This window comes from Vitis riparia, chromosome 13 (assembly GCF_004353265.1).
Source record: "Vitis riparia cultivar Riparia Gloire de Montpellier isolate 1030 chromosome 13, EGFV_Vit.rip_1.0, whole genome shotgun sequence".
NCBI classification, from domain to species: domain Eukaryota; kingdom Viridiplantae; phylum Streptophyta; class Magnoliopsida; order Vitales; family Vitaceae; genus Vitis; species Vitis riparia.
Window position 1 is genome coordinate 27,440,879 of NC_048443.1, and position 22,573 is coordinate 27,463,451.

Here is a 22,573-nt window from a genome sequence, read left to right on the forward strand (position 1 = left end):
TTGATATACCCATGTGTTCTTCGGATTTTACGTAAGGGCCGGTCTAGACGACTAGACCTTACATAAAATTTCGTCTTTTTGTTTTAAGCAATAAATTTTAATAAAATAAAATTTTAATGTTATTAAAAATGAAAAAAATCGAATTCCATGAAGTAATATTTTATTGGATTTGATATTAAATTATTTTTAAGATATTTTTTTAATAATCTTTTATTAAATTTTAAAAATATTTTTTAGCTTTTCAAAAAAAAAATAGTGAAAATGGGTTGGATTATTTAACAATAATTTATTTTTCATTTTGTCCATTATTTATAAAAAAACTATTATAATTTTTTTTTAATAATTTTAATTTCTTATATTTTTTAATTTATGATAAGCGATATAAATTTTATGAACCATAGACAAACTAAATCCAGAACATATGACACTTACTAAGACTACATTTTTTAGTATTCGTTTTGATCAACTCTTAACTATATTATTAACAAATATTTTTAGAATAGTTTTTATGCATTTTTTTTTTCAAAATTTTAAAACAAAAAGAAAAAGACAAAGAAAATAATAGATTTTTCTTTTTCTTCCTCATATTTGGTAAAAATTCAAATATTAAAAACATTTCCATGAGTGTATTGTATAATTAAGTGCAATATAGACGTTTTTAAAATATTTTTCATATTTTCCATTATTGCTTAAAATATTTTATAAAAAAATAATTACAAACCTATAAAACCTTGTTTTAAAAAACAAAATATTTTAAAAATAAGTTATCAAAAAAATTATTTTTTGTAGAAAATTATAAAACATATCTTTTAAGTTAGATTATTTTTAAAAAACATAAATTTATTTTTTCTTAAAAGGTTATTTGATTAAAAGGGTAAATAAAAACCTAAAATTTTAAATTTAACCCTTTATCTTGTTTTTCTCAATTTGACAAAAATATCCTTATTATTGTAAAATAACATTATATTTGAAATATTATATTTATAATTTCGAGATTATTTAATCTTTTTAATTAAATATTAAGGATCCATGCTCATAATTTAAGATGAAATCATTTAAAAAATAAAATAAAATTTCCATTAAAAAAAAGGAAAAAAAAAAGCTTATTTTCACACACAAATTTATTTTTGTTTTATTATTCTTTTATTTTTTGTTGGGTATTACCATATAAAGAGATGGGAGAGGGGAGGAATAATTGCCTGAAATGGTGGTTTGTTAGGGGTCAAAGTCAAAACCCATGCAATAAAATAGAAAAACAAAAAATTGAAAACCCAACCCCAAATCCAAAAGGCAAAAGCCCCAAAGAGAGAGTCATGGAACTCAATTCAAAATGAGGGATTTGTTGTATATGCCCTTTCTTTAGAAGAAAGAAAAGACCAATAACAACTCCACAACCCGTCTTTTATCTCTCTGCTGTCTCCAGATCTACCCTTCCTCAGCTTTCTCACAAATCTCAATTCAATCCTTCCAGTGATGGGGGTTTTCAGCTATTGATAGATCTTAGACAAAAGGGTTATCAAAATCTCAGCATAAAGATTCAAGGTATGTGAGAAACATTTCTGGGATTTTGTGTAGACTTTGTTTCTGAGATATTTTATGAAGTTTTTGCACATACCCGTTTGGTTAATTTGATAATTTGATGTTTCAATGCATATACAGATTAATGGTGTCTGCATCAATCAATGTGTATCTAATTTTTGGAAATTGTGATGTGGGTTTTGGAGTTGAAAAGAGTATAGAATTGGAATCAGGATTTGATATTGTTTTTGAGACTGATTTCAATAGATCAATTGCTGGGTCATTTGGGTGAGAATATGTGAGTTATGGTATCTAATTCACTGATGAGGATTGTGGCACCATGTTGGAGGCCTTCCATAGAAGGTGAAAATTCTGGTAGAGGGGATGTTGCAGGCCGGGTTGATGGTTTATTGTGGTATAAAGATTCAGGGCGCCATGTTAATGGGGAATTTTCTATGGCAGTAATTCAAGCTAATAATGTATTGGAAGATCATAGCAGACTTGATTCGGGGCCACTGAGCTCACTCGATTCAGGTCCACAAGGAACATTTGTTGGAATTTATGATGGCCATGGAGGTCCTGAAGCTTCCCGGTTTGTCAACAGTAGACTATTTGACAATCTTAAGAGTATGTTCTTCCTCCATTGGCTATGTAAAGTATTTGTTTTTCCTCCATTAAGTTTCATTTTCATGCACTCTATTTCAATGTTGGCATGATGATTATTTGACTAGTTCGCATCACACCAATTTGGTCAACTGGTACAGTAGTTTATTATTTGCATTTCGCTCGGGCAGGGGAACAACTCAAAAGAAAAAAAATGAAGTGGGTAAGCAAAAAGTAAACACCAACAAAGACCAGACCCCAATCACATTCTAGTTCTATCAGTCTGTTAACCCCGATAGATATATTTTTTTTTATCCAAAAAGAAGAAATTGAAAAGTCAAAGCAGGGAAAAATCTTTCTGAGGTATCATGAATGAAGGCATTATAATTGGATGGTAGAGGTAAGTTTCACGATTGAGAGTCAATAATCAAACTTAAAAGAGGTCAAAACCGATGTTCTTGAGTCAATGGGAGCTTTACAAAATCTGCTTTTAATAAGTGATGGTAGATTCAGAATGCAACAGATCTATCTGTTATTCAAGATTTAGGAACCAGGATTAGTTGCTCCTAGAAATAATTTGGACTAGGGAATATGCTGGAAAATTTTGTTTTCTATTCCTGAAAAATTCAATTACAGGGGTTGTGGACCTTCTAAGACTTCAAGAAAATGAAAGCATTTCATTTCAATGATTGCATTCAAGCTTTAAAGGGCTTGAAAGCTTAGATCTGTTTGCTAGACGTAACCTGCCACCCTGGTCATGAGTTGTAAACTTTAACTCTTAGCTGTAAGGAGTAAAGCAAAGAAAATATAATTTTTATAAATTTTATTGATAAAGTAAGTTCCTATTGGATATCAGTTTTCATGAATGGTATTTTATAGAAAAGAAATGAAACATGTACATGAAAACCCAATGTTTTCAGAATCGAACCGGTCATTGAACCGGAAAAGTTATTGGTTCACGGTTTACTGGTTGGACCGACGATCGAACCGTAGTCGAACTGGTGACGTCATAAATATATATTTTTACATGTTATTAAAATTAAAAAAAATAATAAATTATATCTAAATTTTGATAATATTTACTTTGTTTGTTAAGTTTTTTCACAAAGTTTTTTACCTGTAGATGTCAATTAACCCAATAATTTCAATAAATTAAAATTTCAATGTGCAATAAATAAAATAAAAATGAAAAATTTAAATAGTAAACATATCATTACAATTATAATCAACAAAAAATTAAGAAAAAAAAATTAAGATATTAAATATAAAAATTAAAAATTAAATTTTAAAAAACAAAAATAGAAGGCGGTGGGAACTAGGAAGGCAAGGCGCAGGGGGATTTTGGGAGAGGAGAGGAGAGGAGGAGGAGAGGAGGGAGGATGGGGGAATTTTGCAGCTGGGCTTGGGGGTGCGCGGCGGGGGGTGGGGGGGTTGAGTGGCCGGTGATGGGGCTTTGCAGTGTTTTAGGGAGGAGTGTTGTGGGGGAATTTTGCAGTTGCTGGGCTTGGGGGTGTGCGGCGAGGGGGTGGGGTGTTGAGTGGCCGATGACGGGGCTTTGTAGCATTTTGGGAGGGGTGCTGCCAGCAGGACAACGCTCCAGTGGTCGGCGACAATGGGAACAGCTGCGCAGATGCTAGGAGGAAAAAAAAAAAGAAAAAGTTGAACCGGACGGTTCAGAGGGAACCAGCCGATTTGTCCGATTCGCCCGTCGAACCGCCGGTTCATCCGGTCCGATCACTTTTCGGTCCAATTTGTCGGACTGGACCAGAACTGTGACCATCCGGTAGTTGGACCGGTCCGGTTTTTAAAACCATGTGAAAACCTGAATAGCAGTCAAACTCAATTATACATCATACATGAACTGAGAACTCACTCTCTCTTTCTCACCATTTTTAATTATAGTCTTTTCTTAGAGAAGATGGCTAATGCATATGTTTACTGACTTGACAGCTATTCATGGTGCAGAATTCACATCAGAGAATCAGGGAATGTCAGAAGATGTTATCACCAAAGCATTTTTGGCGACAGAGGAGGAATTCCTCTCTCTTGTAAAGAAGCAGTGGCTAAGTAAGCCACAAATTGCTTCTGCGGGTTCATGTTGTTTAGTTGGTATAATATGTAGTGGACTGCTTTACATTGCAAATGCAGGAGACTCTCGAGTGGTGTTAGGAAGATTGGAGAAAGCCTTCAGTGAGGTAAAAGCCGTTCAGTTATCTTCTGAGCACAATGCAAATTTTGAATCTGTGAGAGAGGAGTTGCGCATGTTGCATCCTGATGATCCACAGATAGTGGTTTTAAAGCACAAGGTTTGGCGTGTGAAGGGTATAATACAGGTGAACTCTTTGGGTTTTTTTATATGTTCTTTAGATTTGACTTTTGATGCTCTTTCTGCTTTCTTTTCATTTACATTTTTTTTTTGATAAATATTCTTTCATTTACATTTTCGACATGCTCTTGCTTTTTATCCTTCAGTCTGTCAAATATTCTCTGGATTTATGCAAAAATACTTGGTGCTCATGTGAAATTTTGTTTTAGGGTTGGCAACCTGGTTTTATTGATTATAAGTTTTTAATTCGACATGAATACTAATAATTTTTTAATTTCCATCAGATTCCCTGAATATTCTGAGTAATTATGAATCAACAAAATATGTGTTCCCTAACATGCCTTTCTTTTCCAAAGTCAATGTTATTCTTGTCAAACAACCTTGGGCTTTTGGATTCCCCCCTTTTCCCTAGATTAACTTGATAACCACCATTTTTCACTATTTCTTTCTAAAAACTTGACCTATCTCAAGTAACATAGTGGGGGGAAATGCTTATGTTTGACAATAGGTCTAACTTGGGATTTGGTTACAACTATGGAAATCATTTTGGATGTCAAGGATTAATAGGGAAAATTATAATGAAAAAGTTGTCTTATAAAAAATTGTGAATAAGTTATGAGAACTTCAAATTTAGTTTCAGCCAGTAAAACATTTAAACAGTTGTGGAGATATGCCCTTCAGAATAACTGCCTGTGGAGGGTGATAATTCAAAGCAAATATGGAGAGTTGGAAGGGGCCACTCTAGAGATGAGTGAAGCTTTTGGTATAGGTTTATGGAAAGCAATTAGAAGAGAATGAGAGGAATTATCCTTACAACCATTATTTTGATTAGAAATGGCCTCAAACCAAATTCTAGTCGGATGGATGGGTGGATGAGTGTAATTTGAAAGAGGGTTCCCTTAGATAGTATTGCCTATAGAAGGAATGTAACAGTAGCTGACTTATGGGTGGTAAGGGAGGTATAAGGCTTTTGGTCAATTCTGTTCAAAAGACATAAATGGTGTTTCCAAATCTTGTGAAAGAGCTCCTTCTGAGTCGGAAGGTGAAGGGCATGGACAAAAGGTGGAGGGTGTGGAGTATGCTTCCTCTTTCTTTGTTTTGGTGCATGTGGCGTGAAAGCAACAGAAATATCTTCAATGAGGAAGAGCTCAACAACCATATGCTGAAAGAGATCTTTATTAGGTCTCTTATAGAATGGTCTAGAGCCCTGTTGGGGAAGGAATGTGCTTCTTTGTTGGATTTTATTGATATCTTGAACTGTGGATAGTGGTTTTTACTTGTTCTCGTCTTGCTCTTGTTTTTTATTTAGGTGGCACCTCTTGTATACCCCCGTGTGAATATGGTGCACTCCCTTTGTTTAGGGCTTTTTAATACATCTTTTTGTTGACCTATAAAAATAAATAAATAAATAAATCATAAAAAATTCACTTGTTTAAAACTGCCCACATCAACAGAGTCCAACTTGGGATTTAATTCTCAACCATGGAAATAAGTTGGCATTTGATGATTAATAAAGAAAATATCACGAACAATCTCTTATAAAAATTATAGATTGTGAGAAATTCACAAGAGAGTTCCTGCATTGAGAAAACACTTGTTTTAATAATGAAGTTCACGTGGTAATGGCAGAATTATTTGGAATTCTTTTGGAGTGGCTGGCAATAGTTACAAAAAGAATAATAAAATATGGTATTATTTATGATATAATTGTGTTTCCTATGCCTATTGAGAAAGTTTAATATGATTCAGGAATTCTTAAAAAAACTTGTCTCCAGAAGATTGCCATTCAAGATATTTGTTATTGAGAGAGCTTTTATAATATTTCAGGTTTCAAGATCCATAGGTGATGCTTACCTGAAGAATGCTGAATTCAACAGAGAGCCTCTATTGCCAAAGTTTAGACTGGATGAGCCCTTCCACAAGCCAATCCTTAAAGCTGAGCCATCGGTTCTAGTGCAGAGACTTCACCCTGAAGACCAGTTTCTTATATTTGCATCTGATGGTCTATGGGAGAACCTTAGTAATCAGGAGGCAGTTGACATTGTCAACAACAGTCCACGTAATGTAGGATTTCTGTTTATATTTTTCAAATTTCTTTTGTATTTAAATCGAATGTAGTTGTTATGGGTATGGTTCTAAGTTGCGACCTCCTGTTAGAGTTTCTTGATTCTATCTGAAATAATAGCCCAGAATCTGGTGTATAATGCTTAGACATGGAATTCAACTAAATACTGTTCTTTCAACCACATAGTTGGTCCTTAATTAATCCTTGAAAGCAGGGTGGTACTAAATTCTAAGAATCGCATAAACAGTCCAAGTTACTTGAACTAATTGAACCGAGCATGGTGAAGAGATACACCGTTTTTTCAAAGAAATATGTATGATAACAAGTCTGAGTCATTACCTCTTGAAATTGCTTCCTAACATATACCCCAATGTTATGTCTTTGTGCAGGGGATTGCAAGGAAACTTGTCAAAGCTGCATTACAGGAAGCGGCAAAGAAAAGGGAGATGAGATACTCAGACCTGAAAAAGATCGAGCGAGGTGTGAGGAGACATTTTCACGATGATATCACTGTTGTTGTATTGTTTCTTGACTACAGTCTGATCAGTCGCAACTCAAATCGTGGACCTTCACTTTCAATCATAGCAGGGGGAAGTGTCTTTGCAAATGGCAGCACCTAGTTGTAGAGGTTCTAAATATCTTCTCCTTGAACCTTGTTCCATCAATTTGTCCTTATTTTTTTCCCTCAAAACAAGAACGTAAAATGTTTGTATGTATAGCTATGCTGCTTATGCTCCACAAACCCTTTTCTATAATTCAATGAAGATCTGCTTAGAGGGTAGAGTGGATCATCAAACAGCTGAATACCTTGAAAAAAATTATGTAAAACTATCTGGGAATCAGCTCATACAAAAATTGGAAATCTACCTGTTGAAACAGCTTTTGTGTTCTTTAGCTGTTGTGCTCATAGTGATGAGCAATTTAGATACATTTCCATCCTAGATGAGACCGGAGTTCTGATACCTACCATGCTACATGTATAATTTGCATTATAACCAGAATCATTTGCAGATAATTCCATTCACAGATTCTTGTTTGTTGGAGTTTCTGCAAATGTCATAGTTTCATTTGATAAATGGTGGTTGTTTAATTTCAAATTTCTTCATGTTGGTGTCTTCTAACCTTTGATGTTCATACACCCACTCTGTATGGTCTCTTTTCTGCAACCTTATAGGCCTGTCTCGATACTAAATCTAGAAAACGGTTTTCTGCAGTTTAGAAACAAAAACAGTTTCGTGATGATGTGTTGAATACTTTGAAAACTTTTGCATTGTGTATAAGTGGATGGTAGTACCTTTACGAAGAATTTGTTTTTTCACACTCGAGTTCTCAAACAAAATTTTGTTTCTGAAAACAACTGAGAACTGCTTTCAAAAACTGGTTTTTGAGGCATGTTTTCGAAAGTGTTGTCAAATCGCAACAGCTTGAGATAGGGGAAAAAACTTTCAATTTCAGCTTCTTAGCCATATTGTAAGGAGGCAATGTTGGAAATCATCATAGTTTTTAGTGGTGTTTTTGACTTATGACATGGTCGGTCATCAACCCACCAAGAGAAGAAGGGAGAAAATGCTTTACAGCATACACTAAAATGCTGTACTAATGAAATGAAATTCATCTTTTGCTTTGAAACTCTTATTTATATATTTATTTTGTTTTTATTTTTTATGGTTTTTGAGTGTTCCCTGCTGCCTCCATGATCTATGAATTTCATATTTGAAGTTACGATCCGATCTATTCATTAAAAAGAATTGATTCAATATATTTCTTATATATTGAACTTGATCAAACTTCGAATAATTATATATTGATTGATTGTCTCCATTATATTGTTGCTAGCAAATGCCATTATTTTTTTTGTTTTGGATCTTTTAAATTATTTTCATAGAAGATTCGGACCCATTTTTTTTCGGATCCTTCAATAAAAGGATTCATTCTCTTCGTAAAAACTAGGAGTTAGAATCAATAAAAATTTTTTGTTGAATTCATCCTCAGAGTTGAATACCTCATTCAAGAATTGTTTTTTATCAAATTTGCAGGACTCAATAAAAAAAAGCAAATCCCTTATAAGATTCAACTCGATGATTGATAGCGTGAATTGATCTATCATTTCTTGAAATATTTCTTTCAAATTCATAGTGTAATGTGGATTTGTCCCTATTCCAATCATGGATTTTTGTTTAAAAATGAAATCTTATTGGAGTTGTCCATATCTAGTTCATTTTTTGGAACCATATAACATCCCCAAGTTTAAGGCAAAAAAAATATTTGAATATCAATTTTATTAAAATATCAAATTTCATTAATCAAATCACTTTTTCAAATATATGAGATATGAGAGTCATACATTAAAAGATTTATTAGTTCATTGATAAACAAAAGAAAAAACATGATCAATGACTAGATATTAAATCTTGGATTGAAAACACTAATTTTATTAAAAGTATTCATAAAATTTTATTAAGTTTGACTTTTGAACATCAAATAATTTTAATAAGAATTAATACATAATATATGTTTTAATTTTTTTTTAATAAATAACCCAAGTACGTTAAATAAGAAATAAATAGGAATGTGATATACAACAAATATAATTTCAATTAATACTTACTAAGATTTTTTTTTGCATATTATGTGAAAGTAAACTTTATAAATTTAAAACTATTAAATGTAAAATATAAATTTAGAGAATTTAGAAATTTTTTCGTAAACTAATTTAACGACTTAAAATGATTTAATAATTTAATTTAAATTATTAAATATATTTATTAAAATAATTTAATATCATAATTTAAAATAAAAAATAATTTTAAATATTAAGTCAAAATAGTTAATTTATTCTTACTTAAATCTAAAATGTAAAATCATATTTACAAAAAAAAAAAAAAATTGTGATTCATATAACTTAAGTCATTAAGTCATATTTGGAAAGCATTTTTTACAATAAATTTGTGGTAAAAAAATCAGTTTTTAAAACCTGTTTTAATAATTAAAAAAAAATCATTTTTTAAAAATTATGTCACTTTTCCACTAAAAACAACAAAATTCATTTTGAAGAATAATTTTCAGACACAAGTTCCCATTGCTTAGAGCAATTTCTTGTCATTTAATTAAAAATTACACTTGCTAAAATTTCCATCAAATTACACAAACCCTTTTTTAAATCCATTTTTCTTATTTTTATAATAATATTTTTAAAATATACTTTATATTTAATATTATTTTTTTTCTTTTAAAATTATCTGGACAAAAAAATTCCCCTTCTTTTCTTTTCTTTTCTTACAGGAGTCTCTGGATCTTTGGAGCTACCCAATCAGAGAATTGGAAAGGTGGGTGAAATGGTACAGAATGGTAGTGCGGTAATTAACGTGGCAGTGTCTTGATCACAACGAGTGAGAAAATGGGTTTATGAACACAAACAACAGTGACAACTAATCAGAATCGAATGGAAGCTTTGAATTTAAGCTACTGCTCCTGCGTTGGTTCGTCACGTCTGACGTCTTCGCGAGATCTTTTTAACTCCTTTTGTCTTTCTACCAAGAAGAAAATCACAATCAAATTCTCTAACACAGACGCTTTTTCGCTTAAGAATCAAGCTTTCATTTCATTGAGAAGACCCAGAAGCAGAACAATATCAGCAGCAATGGCAACTGGGTGAGTAGTGCTTTCATTTTTCCGTTTGGGTGCTCAGGAAATGCAGGAAAAGAAAAAAGAGAATGAAATTAGAGGCACCCTTTTCTTGTTTTCGTTGGGATTTAAAAAAAAATAAAAATAAATAAAAATTCTCGCAACCAAATGGCGCATTGAAGTTCCCTTCTGAATTTTATTTTTTAACTTTTTTTTTTCTTTCGAAATTCTCCGATCTAGGGAAAAAAAAGAAAATCAAATTCCATCCTCTCTCTCTCTCTCTCTCTCTCTCTCTCTCTCTCTCTCTCTCTCTCTCTCTCTTTTCTTTTTTGCATACTTCGCACCCAGACGAGAAATTTTTATATTTTCTCGGCTACCGCATTGGAATTTGTATTTATATTTATGTTCTACTATTGGGTTCCTTTTTCTCTGGGATTCTCCAATGTAAGAAAGGGAAAAAACGAAAATCAAAGGTACCATTCTCCTGTTTTTGCATACTATGTAGTATGTACCCAGACGCAAAAATATTTTATTTTCTCGGCAACCAAACGGAGCATTACTTTGAATATCATCGGTTTGTTTTACTGGGCTCTTCTAGTCTGAATCTTTACTCTGCAGAAGTGTGAGAGAGGTTCTTCCACCAGCTCTTGATTCTACCTCAGAGCCACCCCCACTGTTTGATGGAACAACAAGGTCTGAATCAGAGTTACTCTACTTTGATTTGTGTTTTTGCTCTCTACTAGTTTGTACAATACCTGTTTGTTGAAATGCCCGTGAAGCAAGGTTTCAATTTATTTTTTTCCTTGTCTTTTTCATTTGTCACTGTGAATCTAACAATGGAGAGGATGGCATTGTCTTTCTTGAAGGCTGTATATATCTTACACTTGCCCGTATGCGCAGCGTGTGTGGATTACCCGAAATTGTAAGGTTGTACTGAGAATTCTCAATCATCTAGTTCTGTGTGTTCTGGGTTTTGATCATTGTTTTAATCTAAATGTTGTGGTGTTTCTGCACTAACCATTATTCTGTTTGGTAGTAGAGGAAAGAAAATGTTTTCTGTTTTGGAAAATGGCACTCTCAGAAACCATTCCTGAGAGCATTTCTTGGAATGGATTAATCGAAGAACTTTGAAGTGTTTATTTTTTCATGTATCAAAAACAGCAAGCATTTAGCAATTTGACATGATTAAAAGAAAGTTCATTACTTTCATCTTCAAAAATGAAAATGTCTTTAATTTCTGCTGCTAAACAGGTCCTAATATTTTTCATGAAACCTTTTATGGGGGACAGGGATTGCAGGAGAAGATCAAATTGGTTCCTATTGATTTGCAAAATAGGCCTGCTTGGTACAAGGAGAAAGTCTATCCAGCAAACAAGGTGATGTTGTATGAAAATGGAAATGAAAATTTTCAAGTCTGCTTTCCATGGCATTTGAAGGAAGAGATTCATCCTTCAAATTGAGCTAATCACAAAGCAAAATGGAACAAACCATCTTCTAAATGGAGTCATAAGTCTTGCTGTTTTCCAAATCCCGAAAATGGTCTATGCATAATGTGAAATCAACTTTGGAGTAGAACACAATGGAATAGTTCTATTCAATGGGAAAATCCAGATGATGGTGATCAATTTCCTTGGTTTTAAATATGAGGATCTTAGTGTCTCTGAAGTGAAAATGGTATACGTGGACAAAATTTATCGAGAAGTTGAAAACTAAGTGCTCATTTGGATACACTTCTTTTTTTTCTTTTTTTACACAGAAAATAGTGGTAACTTCTATATAAAATATTTTATAGTAAATCTTATATAAAAAGTATGAAATCAAAAAAATACTGCTAAAATTTGAGGTAATAAAATTTTTTAATACCTTAATATTTTTAAACAGTTTTTAAAAGTCATTATTTTTTAAAATTAAGTTTCATAGAGTTTTATATATCGGAGTTATTATCATTTTTTATTTTTTTAAAAAGAAAACAAGAAGTGTATCCATACAACACGTGAACCATTAGATTATTAACTAAGAGTGCATTTGGAAATGTTTCAATTTGAAGTGTTACCTTTAGAAGCGTTTTTGCAAAAAGTACCTATCAAGTGCTTCTACAAGTGATTTTTTAACTTTCAGAAAGTAGTTTCTAAATTTTACTAAACACCTATTGTCTTTTAAGCGCTTTTTATGCTAGAACTATTTTCTAAAAAGGTTGCTTAAGGGACTCTAATAAATGTCAAAATTTTAGGGGAAGAAGAGAAAGTGCAACAAATAGGTAGCAAATAACACTCACCTGTGTATTTTCTTTTGAGTTTTTGCAGGTGCCATCTCTGGAACACAATAATGAAGTGAAAGGAGAGAGTCTGGATTTGATCAAATACATTGACAGTAACTTTGAAGGGCCTTCACTGTTCCCTGATGTAAGATATCAATCATATCTGCATGACCCATTACTTGGTTCTGTATATAAAAGAGCTGATTCCTTTTGAAAATGTAGGATCCTGCCAAGAGGGAGTTTGCAGAAGAGTTGCTGGCCTACACTGACTCATTCAGTAAAGCTGTGATGACTTTATTGAAGGGTGATGGAGTAGATGAAGCTGGTGAGTATTACCAATTGCTGCTTTTGAGGTTATTTCGTCTGAAAATAAACAAAAGTTACTGTAGAAATGAACTGAATCAGGTGCTGCCTTTGATTACATTGAGACGGCTCTCTCCAAATTTGAGGATGGACCTTTTTTCCTTGGCCAGTTCAGTCTGGTAAGTAAAAACTTCTCTGTTTGTTATTACGCCACACAATCTGCTTTTGACGGCTACAATCTATTGGCAAAACATAGTGTTTATTTAACAGAAAATTCTAGGGTAGCGATTCATTACTTGCCGAACTTGCAATCTTGGTCATTAAAAGTGTGTGATGATGTGATATCTGCATCACTAGATTCACTACTTATCAAATGGAAAAAGTATCTGATACTATATACACATGGGTTGCTCTTAATCATATAAGTATGGTTTAAAAACTGTTAGAACCCATTGGGGTTGAAGCAGATGATATCTACATGAGGGGAAATAAGTCGATACGAGTGATATTAAAGTCAATCCTTGGCCTTGGTGTAGGACTCTATTTGTCTAACCCAACAATAGATGTTTTTCTATTTATTTAACCCCACAATCCTGAGACATGACAAGGACTGTGTCATGAAGGGTCATCATAATATCTCATATCAAATAGGAGAAAAAAGTTTCTAGTACTAAATATTTATGAGTTCCTCTTAACTATATAAACTTATTTTAAAATCCATGAGGACCCATTAGATTTAGAGCAGACAATACCTATATGAGAGAACAAATCGTTGCAATTAGTCCTGCATTTTTATGGATACTGATTTTATATAGTAATGGAACTGTTGTTAACTTTGGAATAAATGATAATAGAGTTTAAATGCAAGCATATATTTATGTTGCATGCTGTGGGAAAGGTAATTAAAAAAATTTGTTGTGTAACCTACAGGTAGATATAGCGTATGCTCCATTTGTTGAGAGATATGTGCCGTTCTTGCGGGAGGTGAAGAAGTATGATGCGATGGCAGGCAGGCCAAAACTGGAAGCATGGTTGGAGGTACCTCAAGAAACAGCTCTCTCTCTCTCTCTCTCTCTCTCTCTCTCTCTCTCTCTCTCTCTCGTGTGTTTATGGGTTTTCAGTAATTTCATTATAACCGGTAGCTTCAAAACTCCGTAGGATGACTGACCTGAGAAACCCAATGGCTCCTTGCATTTCTCCTTGCTTGAAAATTAAAGGTTTGTGTGGAAATGTTTAGAAAATTTTTATGGTTTTTAAGAACAAAATTTTATTTAGAAACTCAAATATAAAAAATAATTTTTTTAACTTATCCTTCATGGAAGCATTACACACTCATATTTCCAATTGTTGCTTGCAACATCATGCAAACTGAGGAGTGATGTTTAAATCCTCTCAGAGGGGATGAGGCCAGTCATTTCAGTTTTGTTGAATAATGGTGTGCAGGAGTTGAGCAAGAACGAAGGATTCCAGCAAACTCGGCGTGAGCCAAAGGAGCTTGTTGAAGCCTACAAGAAACGCTTTGCGGTATTTCCTGCACTATGATATAAAATTTCAACGTTCTAACGTTTGAAAAGAAGCACAACGGTGGTGACTAATTTGCATTATTCCCAATCCATTTCCTTGCAGGCTCACCTCTGAAACCCTCTGGAAGATACATGACCTCAAGAACTAGCATCCTTTTTTGTCCTAAAATTCAGATTCCATGCATGCTGTGGTGTAGTAGTAGATATACTGGTCCCTAGTGACTGTAATCTGCTCAAGTATTTGTATGTTAAAAGACCACGTATACTTGAAGAACTCCGAAAAACATCCACCAAATCAAAACTTGAAGATGAAAAAGATTTGACATAATCCTCTGTGTAGTTGTTGAGATGGATGGATGAGGAAATAGGCCTGCTAATATGCCTAGCTGCTGCAATATGATGTGAGGTTAATCCTCCCACTGGATTTACAAATTGTATTTTTCCAGTTAACCTGGAAGGGCCGAAGACTTGAATTCCAGGACCATTGTACTTTTCCAGTTAACCCATAAGAGTAGAACACTCAGATTACAGGACCATAAAGCCTGTTATATGAAAAGCACCAAAAACCAAAACAAGCCACCCCCCTAATAGAAATATATGAATTCCAAAATTCTTAAGCAAAACTAAAGAAGGTTTTCATGCACTTTCATCACAAAACATATCTAGATCCTAATACACCCATTGCCAAATAGCAGCTAAGAAGTACAAGCCAGAAAACTTACCACGTGTTTGGTAGGAAGGAATAGATATAGGAATAGAAATAAGATAAAATTGAAGATGAATCACAGTATCATGTACAAGAAAGCAATTAAAATCCTAATGAGAATGAGATTTCATTTCCATAATAGAATTTAGTTCTCTTTCCCATTCTTTATTCCAATATTCCAAAAATAAAAACCTATACCTGTTTACAAGGAACCTGATTCAAACCGAAAATATGGTGAATAAATTGAAATTATAGTACGTCATAATCCACCTGAACGAGGCATATGTAATCCATGAAATTCAATTTAAAGCAAGCGTTTAAACAGCAAACCCAGAAAAGACTTCTGAAAGATCACTTAAAGATGGCTGCTTCACAGCTTCTTGTTTACATGTTCAAAACGTCTACCATAAAATACTCTCTTCCAACTCTGAGACTCCAATAATTTAATAACTCCATTCAAGATGCGTCTTCAGCCAGATTCCGACAATGCATCCTCCTCGATGCATGCTCCAAATCAGTCTTCTAACACATGGATGCTCGCGAGGGATATAGCGATAAGTGAAAAATAAATAAGTAAAGATTGTAAGACAGGGGGGACAGCCCTCAGTGCAACATATGTGCCCCCAACATTTCCTCAGTGAAACTGAGGATGCATAGGTGTTGAGATTTTAAGGACTATGGAACAGCTCTAAAACAATGAGTAGGTACTGCTTCCTCCAAACAGTTTCAATTCAATCTAAGTGGGGCCTAAACTTTGGTGAAAGCATATTCCTCTTCATCCGATCAGCTGGAAAAAATTCCTGTTTCAATATATGCAATCAATCCTCTAAGTATACTGTAAAAATTTGGAGTAGCAGGCACACCCTTGTTTGGCAAACCACCAATGGTTTATGAGCCAAATCAAAATCTGAAGATCAAGCATGCTACTTGATCAATACTTTCCATATCTTTCTGATGTAGACAACTAGTGACCAAACAGCAAGCCCTGCTGAGATGTATAGCAAAACAACTCCAGAAGCCACTAAACCCCCTGCTGCTGTGAGACTGCAAAATCAAGGGAAAGGGAAAATTAAAAGAACCAACAGGAGAAAAAGGAAAAAAGAACAATCATCTACATTATAGAGAAGTCCAGCAACATTCCCAAAGGAATAGTCTCTTTTATCTCAATTATATGGAATGAATGAAGGGAATATATCACGAGTTTGAAATTTAGAGACAATGAACCTGCTGTCTCGAGCGGCCAGAAGGACGGTTAGTGATGTCATCTGTGTGGCTGTTTTCCATTTCCCCAAATTGTTTACAGCAACAGCCTGGGGATGTTAATTGTCTTTATCATTGTAGCAAAAAGTATGATGGGATTGCAAATGGAGTAGTGGGTTGAAAGGTGGAGGGAAAACCAACCTCTAAAAGCTCAGTATTCTGAGATGCAGCCCATTCTCTAACTGCAGACATGGTTATCTACAGTAGCAAATTGCATATAAGACATTAACCATCAATTTCTCCCATCAAATCAGATAAACAGGTCATTATGGGCCAAAAACATGGTGAAAATACAATGCATGTACACATATAAGTGCCAAAACACAAGACCATTGAACTTTCAACTGAATGGAAAAGGCAGACTAGCTCAGATACTCAACTAGAAATAGCTGGCAAGTAGGGCTGACGAATGTATGCAAAGATACTAAATGGTACACCAAGTAGAGCATTTCAAAGCTAAAGACTCCAGGAATCAGAAGATACACACAAACTTCAATAGTAAACCAGCTTTACCAGGCTCATTTAAACCCTAGCAAACAGTGGCCATCATAATCCAAACCACAAAAGAAGCTTGGATAAAAGTTTTATAAGAAGTTCAGAGAATACACAGCACTAAATTACTTGAATAGTTACATGTATTGACGGCAATTGAAGATTTGAGACAGAGTAAAGACAAAATACCGACCTCTCTACCTATTATGGCAATTGAAGGCACAGTCAGCAGCCATGGTACTGGACCAAACATACCAAATTCCAAAGGTCTGGAACATAATAACACCAATGTGGCAGCAACCATAAGCTGCATTCAGAAAGCAAAGCAGTCAGGTAGAAAACTATAAAACAATTAGTACGAGTCAAAAGTATGCAATCTCTGTTTTTCATTATTAAGGTCTGTGCAACTTAATTATCTCAACTAGCTATACCACCAACTTAAAGTTATTAATAAAGACAGACCTACCTTATCAGCCACTGGATCTAAAAATGCCCCAAATGTGGTGCCTAACCTCATCTGAAATGCAACAGAACATTTATCCTTAATTAATAAATGTAATGAATATGGTTGTATATATAATGTAAAACACCTATTTGGAGTTTGAGGGAAAAAAATTGCAAACCTTCCGAGCAAGGTACCCATCAAGCCAATCTGTGATTGCGGCAGCAATAAAAATAGTTGTTGTTGTGGTTGTCCCCCACCAAGAATCCACATAAAAGGCTAGATAGAAAAATGAATAAATTAGTTTCACAGTCTTCATACAATAGCCATTATAATGTATGACTAGCTGTACAAACAGGTATTTAATGACCCAATGCACTCCCTCTCTGCTGTGACTTGTACAGAAATCTATCCTTGCAGACACATAACTTAAAGTGATTTGTAAACAAGAGGCTATCAACAGATACTAAAAGAGGACATATAAAATTTGACCTTTTTTCTACGATAAAATTACCAGAGCCATTGACCAAGGAATTATACAAAAAGAACATTTTATTCATTTTTTTTATCAGTAAATGAGATTTGTATTAAAAACGCCAAAAAGGGCGCACCAAAATACACACGATGTATACAGAAGCAACCAAAAAGCGCCAAAAAAAAGGAAGAGAAAACAAAAAGATACTCCCTCCCTCAAACCGACCTCAACCAATCAATGAAATCTACTATGAACATCAATCTTTCACCTACAAACAGTTTGGTCCAAGTTAACAAGTTACACAAAAACAAGTATTTCAGCCTTTGGATTGAGAATTCCACATGCTCAAAAGATCTTTTATTCTCTCTTTCCAAATAGTCCAAAAGAGGCATAAAGGAGCTGCCCTCCAAACCTTTTTTCGCTTTCTTCCAACAAAAGAACCATGTTAGCCTAGCATAGTCTTTCTAACTGTGGACTGCATCACCCAAAAAACTCTAAAGAGGGAGAATAATAGCTCCCACAACACCCTTGCCTTGTCATAATAGCTCCCACAAAAATTTATTCATACATGCAAAGAACAGCAATATGTCCCTTTTTGGGTTTGGCCTTTTTGCCATAACAATCATGCTTGGACAATATAACATTAATGAATGCTAGTATCAAGCACTGAAAATTTGGGAATTAATCTAAAAATACTACATTTTCCATGCAGCCAACAGTGTCAATGTTTCCCACTCACTAAGGCATAGTTGCATAATTTCACATAAGTAAGAACACAATTCCACATCTTAAACATTTGGTCAGAAATTTTTACAGGAAGGAAGCCTTAAAAAAATCATTTTTTAAGCATCAGTTAATAATTCAACTCATTATTAAACAAGAGACCCACCTAAACCTCAAATGCACAAAATTAACAAACAAAAATCTGAATACACAAATACACAGAATAAAAAGGCAATATATTATTCAATTAGCTGCCCAGCCAAACATCCATCAAAACTCCAAATCAACAACAGCCACGCACAAAAAACATAATCATAATCCCGAAGTTCAGAAACAACATAAGAGAAAGCTAAACTTGTACAGATGGAAATCACATCATGCCTAACCGATATCCAACTTTATCTAAGCTTGTGCACATGGAAATCACATCATGCCTAACTAATATCCAACAAAACTAACATATCAAAAGTCACTAACAAAGCTTGCTGTGAAACCATAAATTTCAGATTGATCAAATTCACACAAAGAAAAATAAATAAATCACTGAAATTCAAACATAATAAAAAAAATTAGGAGATAAAAATGAATATGAAATAATCCCCCAGACACTCATCGCATTGCAGCCAAATAACCGTTTGGATTAATTTACGTCAAAAAGAAAAGAAAATTCCAAATCCCTTTCCATTTACCGTCGTTTTCGCAAAAAACAAACACGCCAAATACCCCAAAAAAATGAGAGAGAAAAAAAAAACACCAAAAAAAAAAAAAAAACAAATTACGACACTTAAAACCAGACATACTGCCGATGAGAAGCGGGACGGCGGCAACACGACCAAGCGTCAAAACCGTAGGCAATGTGAGCAACTTCGAAGACGACGACACCGGCGGAGGCTGAGGTTGTTTCCGTTGCGACGACCGGTGATTCTCAGACCAGCCGACGGCGGCGTCCTGACTCTCCGAACCCATGTCGGCCACGTTACCACCAGACCCTTCTCCTCTGTGTTCGGAGGAGGAGGAAAAATTGGGAGGCGATGAAGAGAGAGATCTGTGGGCACAACGAAACCCTAGATTTCTAGAAGAGCCCTTATCGTGCGCCGACGCGGCGAGGTGTGCGCAGGGCATTATCCTCCACCCATCCGTCCGCGAGAGTCGCTCTGTGGCTCTATTTTGGGACAGCGAAGACTTCTTTACAGCAATTGGGGTAGTGGTGATGGTGTTGGTGGCGGTGGCGGGTGGCGCTATTGTGCGCGCCCATCTGTCGAGTTTGGTGTAGGGTTTGCCGTAAATGGAAGCCACCATGGAGAGTTTGAGGGCTGACATGGTAATTTGCACCAGATGCGTAGGTTAGCAGTATGGAAGAGGGTGTTGCATCTGTACGCCACAAAACTAGGGGAAAAGATTTTGTGGTAGATGGCTTTTATCTTTCTTGTAATTCCTCGTTTGGAGCTTAGGAAAATATATCAAGGGAGATTCCTCAACCATTTAATATGAAATTATTTGTCTAATTTAGTTTACTTTTAATCATCCATAAGTCACGTTTGGATGTATTTGTTGAAAATATAAAAAAACTCTTTCTTAAATCCAATAAAAGCTTTTATGCTTATTTTACTCATTTTATTTAAAGAATTCGTATTTAAAAATAAATAATATAAAAACAAAAAAAAAATATACTTCTAATAAAAATTCTATTTTATTTTTACAAAAAAAAAAAAAAAAAATCTTTCTAAATAAATTTTTTACTAAAGACAAAAATAATAAGTAATTTCAAACCATCTCTAAGTGGGTGTTCGGAAACCAACTTAATAACTTAAAAGTGACTTAATAACTTAATTTAAGTCATTAAACAAGTGTTGTTTGTTTTTTTATTGAATATAAAAAAGTCAAAATATTTGTGTTAATCCAAGAGTTGTTCTAATCACGTTTTAATGATAACAAATCATGATTAAATTACTGATTGATTTGAATTATAAAAAATTTTAAGTGTTAATTTAGAAATTCATCAAATGACCCAATGAATGCACGACCAAGACAATTAGAAGACCTTTAATCATAAAAAACATATATAAGATGAATGCATATGTACACTTAGAATTTTCATATCTTTAAAAACTCAATATATACATTAAAGTAACATTTTCATTTAAACTCGAGTTTTATCAAATGAACCTTAGGTAAATCATTTCAAAATTGGCATATTAATTTACAAGTTATAAAAAAAAAAAAAAAAAAACCAGAAAAATATAGGTTTTTTGGCCAAAAATGGTGAATCAGCTTAACAAGTTAAGGCACTGGTCGACCGGTTGACCCTTACCAATCGAAGTCCAATTGAGAGATGTAAAAATTTTATCTCTCTTCCAATAGCCTTTATTTCCCAATCAAGGGGATATGTATTTCTGGTCAAGGTCCGATCGAGACTTAACGGTCACCTACCATGCATTTAATATCCAACGACTAGTGAATCGGTCAACCCCAAACTCAACTGATCGAGACTATCTTTTTGGCATTTTGGCTCCCGAGGCTAGAAACCTATAAATTGAGAGTTCCACTTCATTTATAATAAATAAAACACTCATATTTATTTATTTACCTATTTGTTATTGCCTTAAAATCTTTCATTCTTTTTTTGGTGCATTTAATCTCCATTTGCATATTCTTTAGTGTACCATTGTAATTCTTCATAGTATTTAAATTGTATTTGAGCTCTTGTTGAGTTAGGTTGAGAGTTTCAAACTTGTTATTTGAGTGTTAGAACTTTCAATTGAGTAGAGACATGAAGAGAATTGTGTAAGAGCCGATCAGAATCGGAATCCAAGTGTAAAGGTGATTAGAAACTTGATTGAAGTTTTAAGTATTGTGGAACTCTCACTCGGTTATGAGCTTAAAGAGAGTGAACTTATGCAATAAAGTGTCCAACAACTCTAAAACTTGAGTTTGTTTTCTCTAATCTTATCTCTTTATACTTTTTATTTTTGTGCTTAAATTTATTGTGTTTGGGAAAAAAAAAACCTCAATTCACCTCCCTTTTGGATGTTTTTCTCTATTTTAGCATTTATTTTCTCAATTTGGTTTTTTCTACTTAGTTAAAAGTAATCAATTCATATCAATTAATATAATTAAAGTAAACTTATTATTAATAGGTTTAATTTAGTTATATTGGTTGATGTGGATGAGTTACTTTTAACTAAATAAAAAAATATAAAATATTTTGTCTTTTTTTATTTAGTCAAATATTTTGATTTTTTCTATTTAGTCCAAAAAAACAAATACTAGGAAGACGTTTGTTTTTTTTTTAATTTTTTGTTGAAAATAATTTGTTTTTAGATTTTAAGTTGTTTATTCTTCTACTTTTTAATGACTTATTATGAACTTTTTGATGAATATAAAAAGTCAAATTCTAAATAGAAAAAGTATTGTATTGGTTTTTTTTTTTTACTTTTTAATGTTTAATAAAAGTAAAATATTAAAAAAAACAAACAAATAATATAATACTTAACATTATTAAGCATTAAAGTTATATTTAGAATTAAGTAAAAAAAAAAAAAACACCACCTATTATGTGTTTTGTAAGATATTAATGACATGACTTAAAGTAAAAAACAACTTCAAATAATAAATAAAAAACAATTAACTTAATTTTGAGTTTACATATTCATTTTATTTTTTTACCTCAATTTATCATAATTTCCTTCACGATTTCTTTTGTTACTCCACTTGACCTTAGCTGTCATGATTATAATCTACAAGGATTATAATTTAAAATAAATTTTAAGTTAATTTTATAAAACAACTTAATACTTAAAATAAAAAATAAATAATAAGTTTAAAGTCAATTATTTCAAGTATAATTTAACTTAAAGTTAATTTAATTCATTAAGTAATAAGTAGTCAATTTTACTAAACACTCCTCAATTTAATTGAAAAAATAAGTGACTCATATTTGATTACAATTAAAATAAGCTTTAAATTGCTTGGATTTGAGGTTTATAATTCCTAAGTTGGTTTAGAATTCAAATCCCTTTTTAAAAATATTTTTTTATTAAAATAAAAAATTACATATATATATAATTATCTCAAATATTTCCCTAATAATATAATTATTTTCAAAATTAAAATTAATTTCTAACTTAAATCAATCATTAATTATATTGAAAACGAAACCAAATTCTAAACAAGTACCAAGTGAAAAGTCCTTTTTAACCTAAAATAGACAAATCAAATAAGGCAGAGCCTGTCGGTGCCACGTGTCCCTTGTTTCC

General features: G+C 33.1%; 3 protein-coding genes across 4 annotated transcripts; 2 read left to right on the plus strand and 1 right to left on the minus strand.

Annotated features, from left to right (window-relative positions):
- The first annotated feature begins 1,274 nt into the window (after positions 1 to 1,274).
- Positions 1,275 to 7,440, plus strand: LOC117929047 (probable protein phosphatase 2C 38). Of its 2 annotated transcripts, none has more exons than XM_034849235.1 (5): positions 1,275 to 1,542; positions 1,660 to 2,145; positions 4,072 to 4,454; positions 6,275 to 6,511; positions 6,902 to 7,440. In XM_034849235.1, exons 2-5 carry the CDS (start codon positions 1,824 to 1,826, stop codon positions 7,130 to 7,132), a joined length of 1,173 nt encoding a protein of 390 aa, XP_034705126.1. In that variant the 5' UTR covers positions 1,275 to 1,542; positions 1,660 to 1,823; the 3' UTR covers positions 7,133 to 7,440. The 2 variants fall into 2 exon arrangements, with proteins under 2 accessions (XP_034705126.1, XP_034705127.1); XM_034849236.1 differs by having other exon boundaries at positions 4,087 to 4,454.
- Positions 7,441 to 9,832: 2,392 nt separating this feature from the next.
- LOC117928137 (glutathione S-transferase L3) lies at positions 9,833 to 14,721 on the plus strand. Its single transcript, XM_034848005.1, has 10 exons — positions 9,833 to 10,163; positions 10,755 to 10,829; positions 11,003 to 11,063; positions 11,426 to 11,512; positions 12,440 to 12,538; positions 12,616 to 12,718; positions 12,799 to 12,875; positions 13,627 to 13,734; positions 14,140 to 14,220; positions 14,323 to 14,721. Exons 1-10 carry the CDS (start codon positions 9,955 to 9,957, stop codon positions 14,332 to 14,334), a joined length of 912 nt encoding a protein of 303 aa, XP_034703896.1. The 5' UTR covers positions 9,833 to 9,954; the 3' UTR covers positions 14,335 to 14,721.
- A 306-nt stretch (positions 14,722 to 15,027) lies between these two features.
- Positions 15,028 to 19,700, minus strand: LOC117928136 (CDP-diacylglycerol--glycerol-3-phosphate 3-phosphatidyltransferase 2). Its single transcript, XM_034848004.1, has 7 exons — positions 19,118 to 19,700; positions 17,301 to 17,398; positions 17,144 to 17,194; positions 16,871 to 16,984; positions 16,327 to 16,383; positions 16,150 to 16,235; positions 15,028 to 15,969 (listed from the first exon to the last, which is right to left on the minus strand). The coding sequence occupies exons 1-7, from the start codon at positions 19,635 to 19,637 to the stop codon at positions 15,849 to 15,851; spliced, it is 1,047 nt and encodes a 348-aa protein (XP_034703895.1). The 5' UTR covers positions 19,638 to 19,700; the 3' UTR covers positions 15,028 to 15,848.
- Positions 19,701 to 22,573: the final 2,873 nt, after the last annotated feature.

Coding starts and splice junctions, on each gene's coding strand:
- LOC117929047 (XM_034849235.1), top strand. CDS start 1,824: ATGGTATCTAATTCACTGATGAGGATTGTGGCACCATGTTGGAGGCCT. Junction 2,146..4,071: donor ACTATTTGACAATCTTAAGA/GTATGTTCTTCC, acceptor CTGACTTGACAG/CTATTCATGGTGCAGAATTC. Junction 6,512..6,901: donor TCAACAACAGTCCACGTAAT/GTAGGATTTCTG, acceptor GTCTTTGTGCAG/GGGATTGCAAGGAAACTTGT.
- LOC117928137 (XM_034848005.1), top strand. CDS start 9,955: ATGGAAGCTTTGAATTTAAGCTACTGCTCCTGCGTTGGTTCGTCACGT. Junction 11,513..12,439: donor AAGTCTATCCAGCAAACAAG/GTGATGTTGTAT, acceptor GAGTTTTTGCAG/GTGCCATCTCTGGAACACAA. Junction 12,539..12,615: donor GGCCTTCACTGTTCCCTGAT/GTAAGATATCAA, acceptor TTGAAAATGTAG/GATCCTGCCAAGAGGGAGTT.
- LOC117928136 (XM_034848004.1), bottom strand. CDS start 19,637: ATGTCAGCCCTCAAACTCTCCATGGTGGCTTCCATTTACGGCAAACCC. Junction 17,399..19,117: donor CGTCCCGCTTCTCATCGGCA/GTATGTCTGGTT, acceptor TTTTCTATCTAG/CCTTTTATGTGGATTCTTGG. Junction 16,985..17,143: donor TAGATCCAGTGGCTGATAAG/GTAGGTCTGTCT, acceptor TTCTGAATGCAG/CTTATGGTTGCTGCCACATT.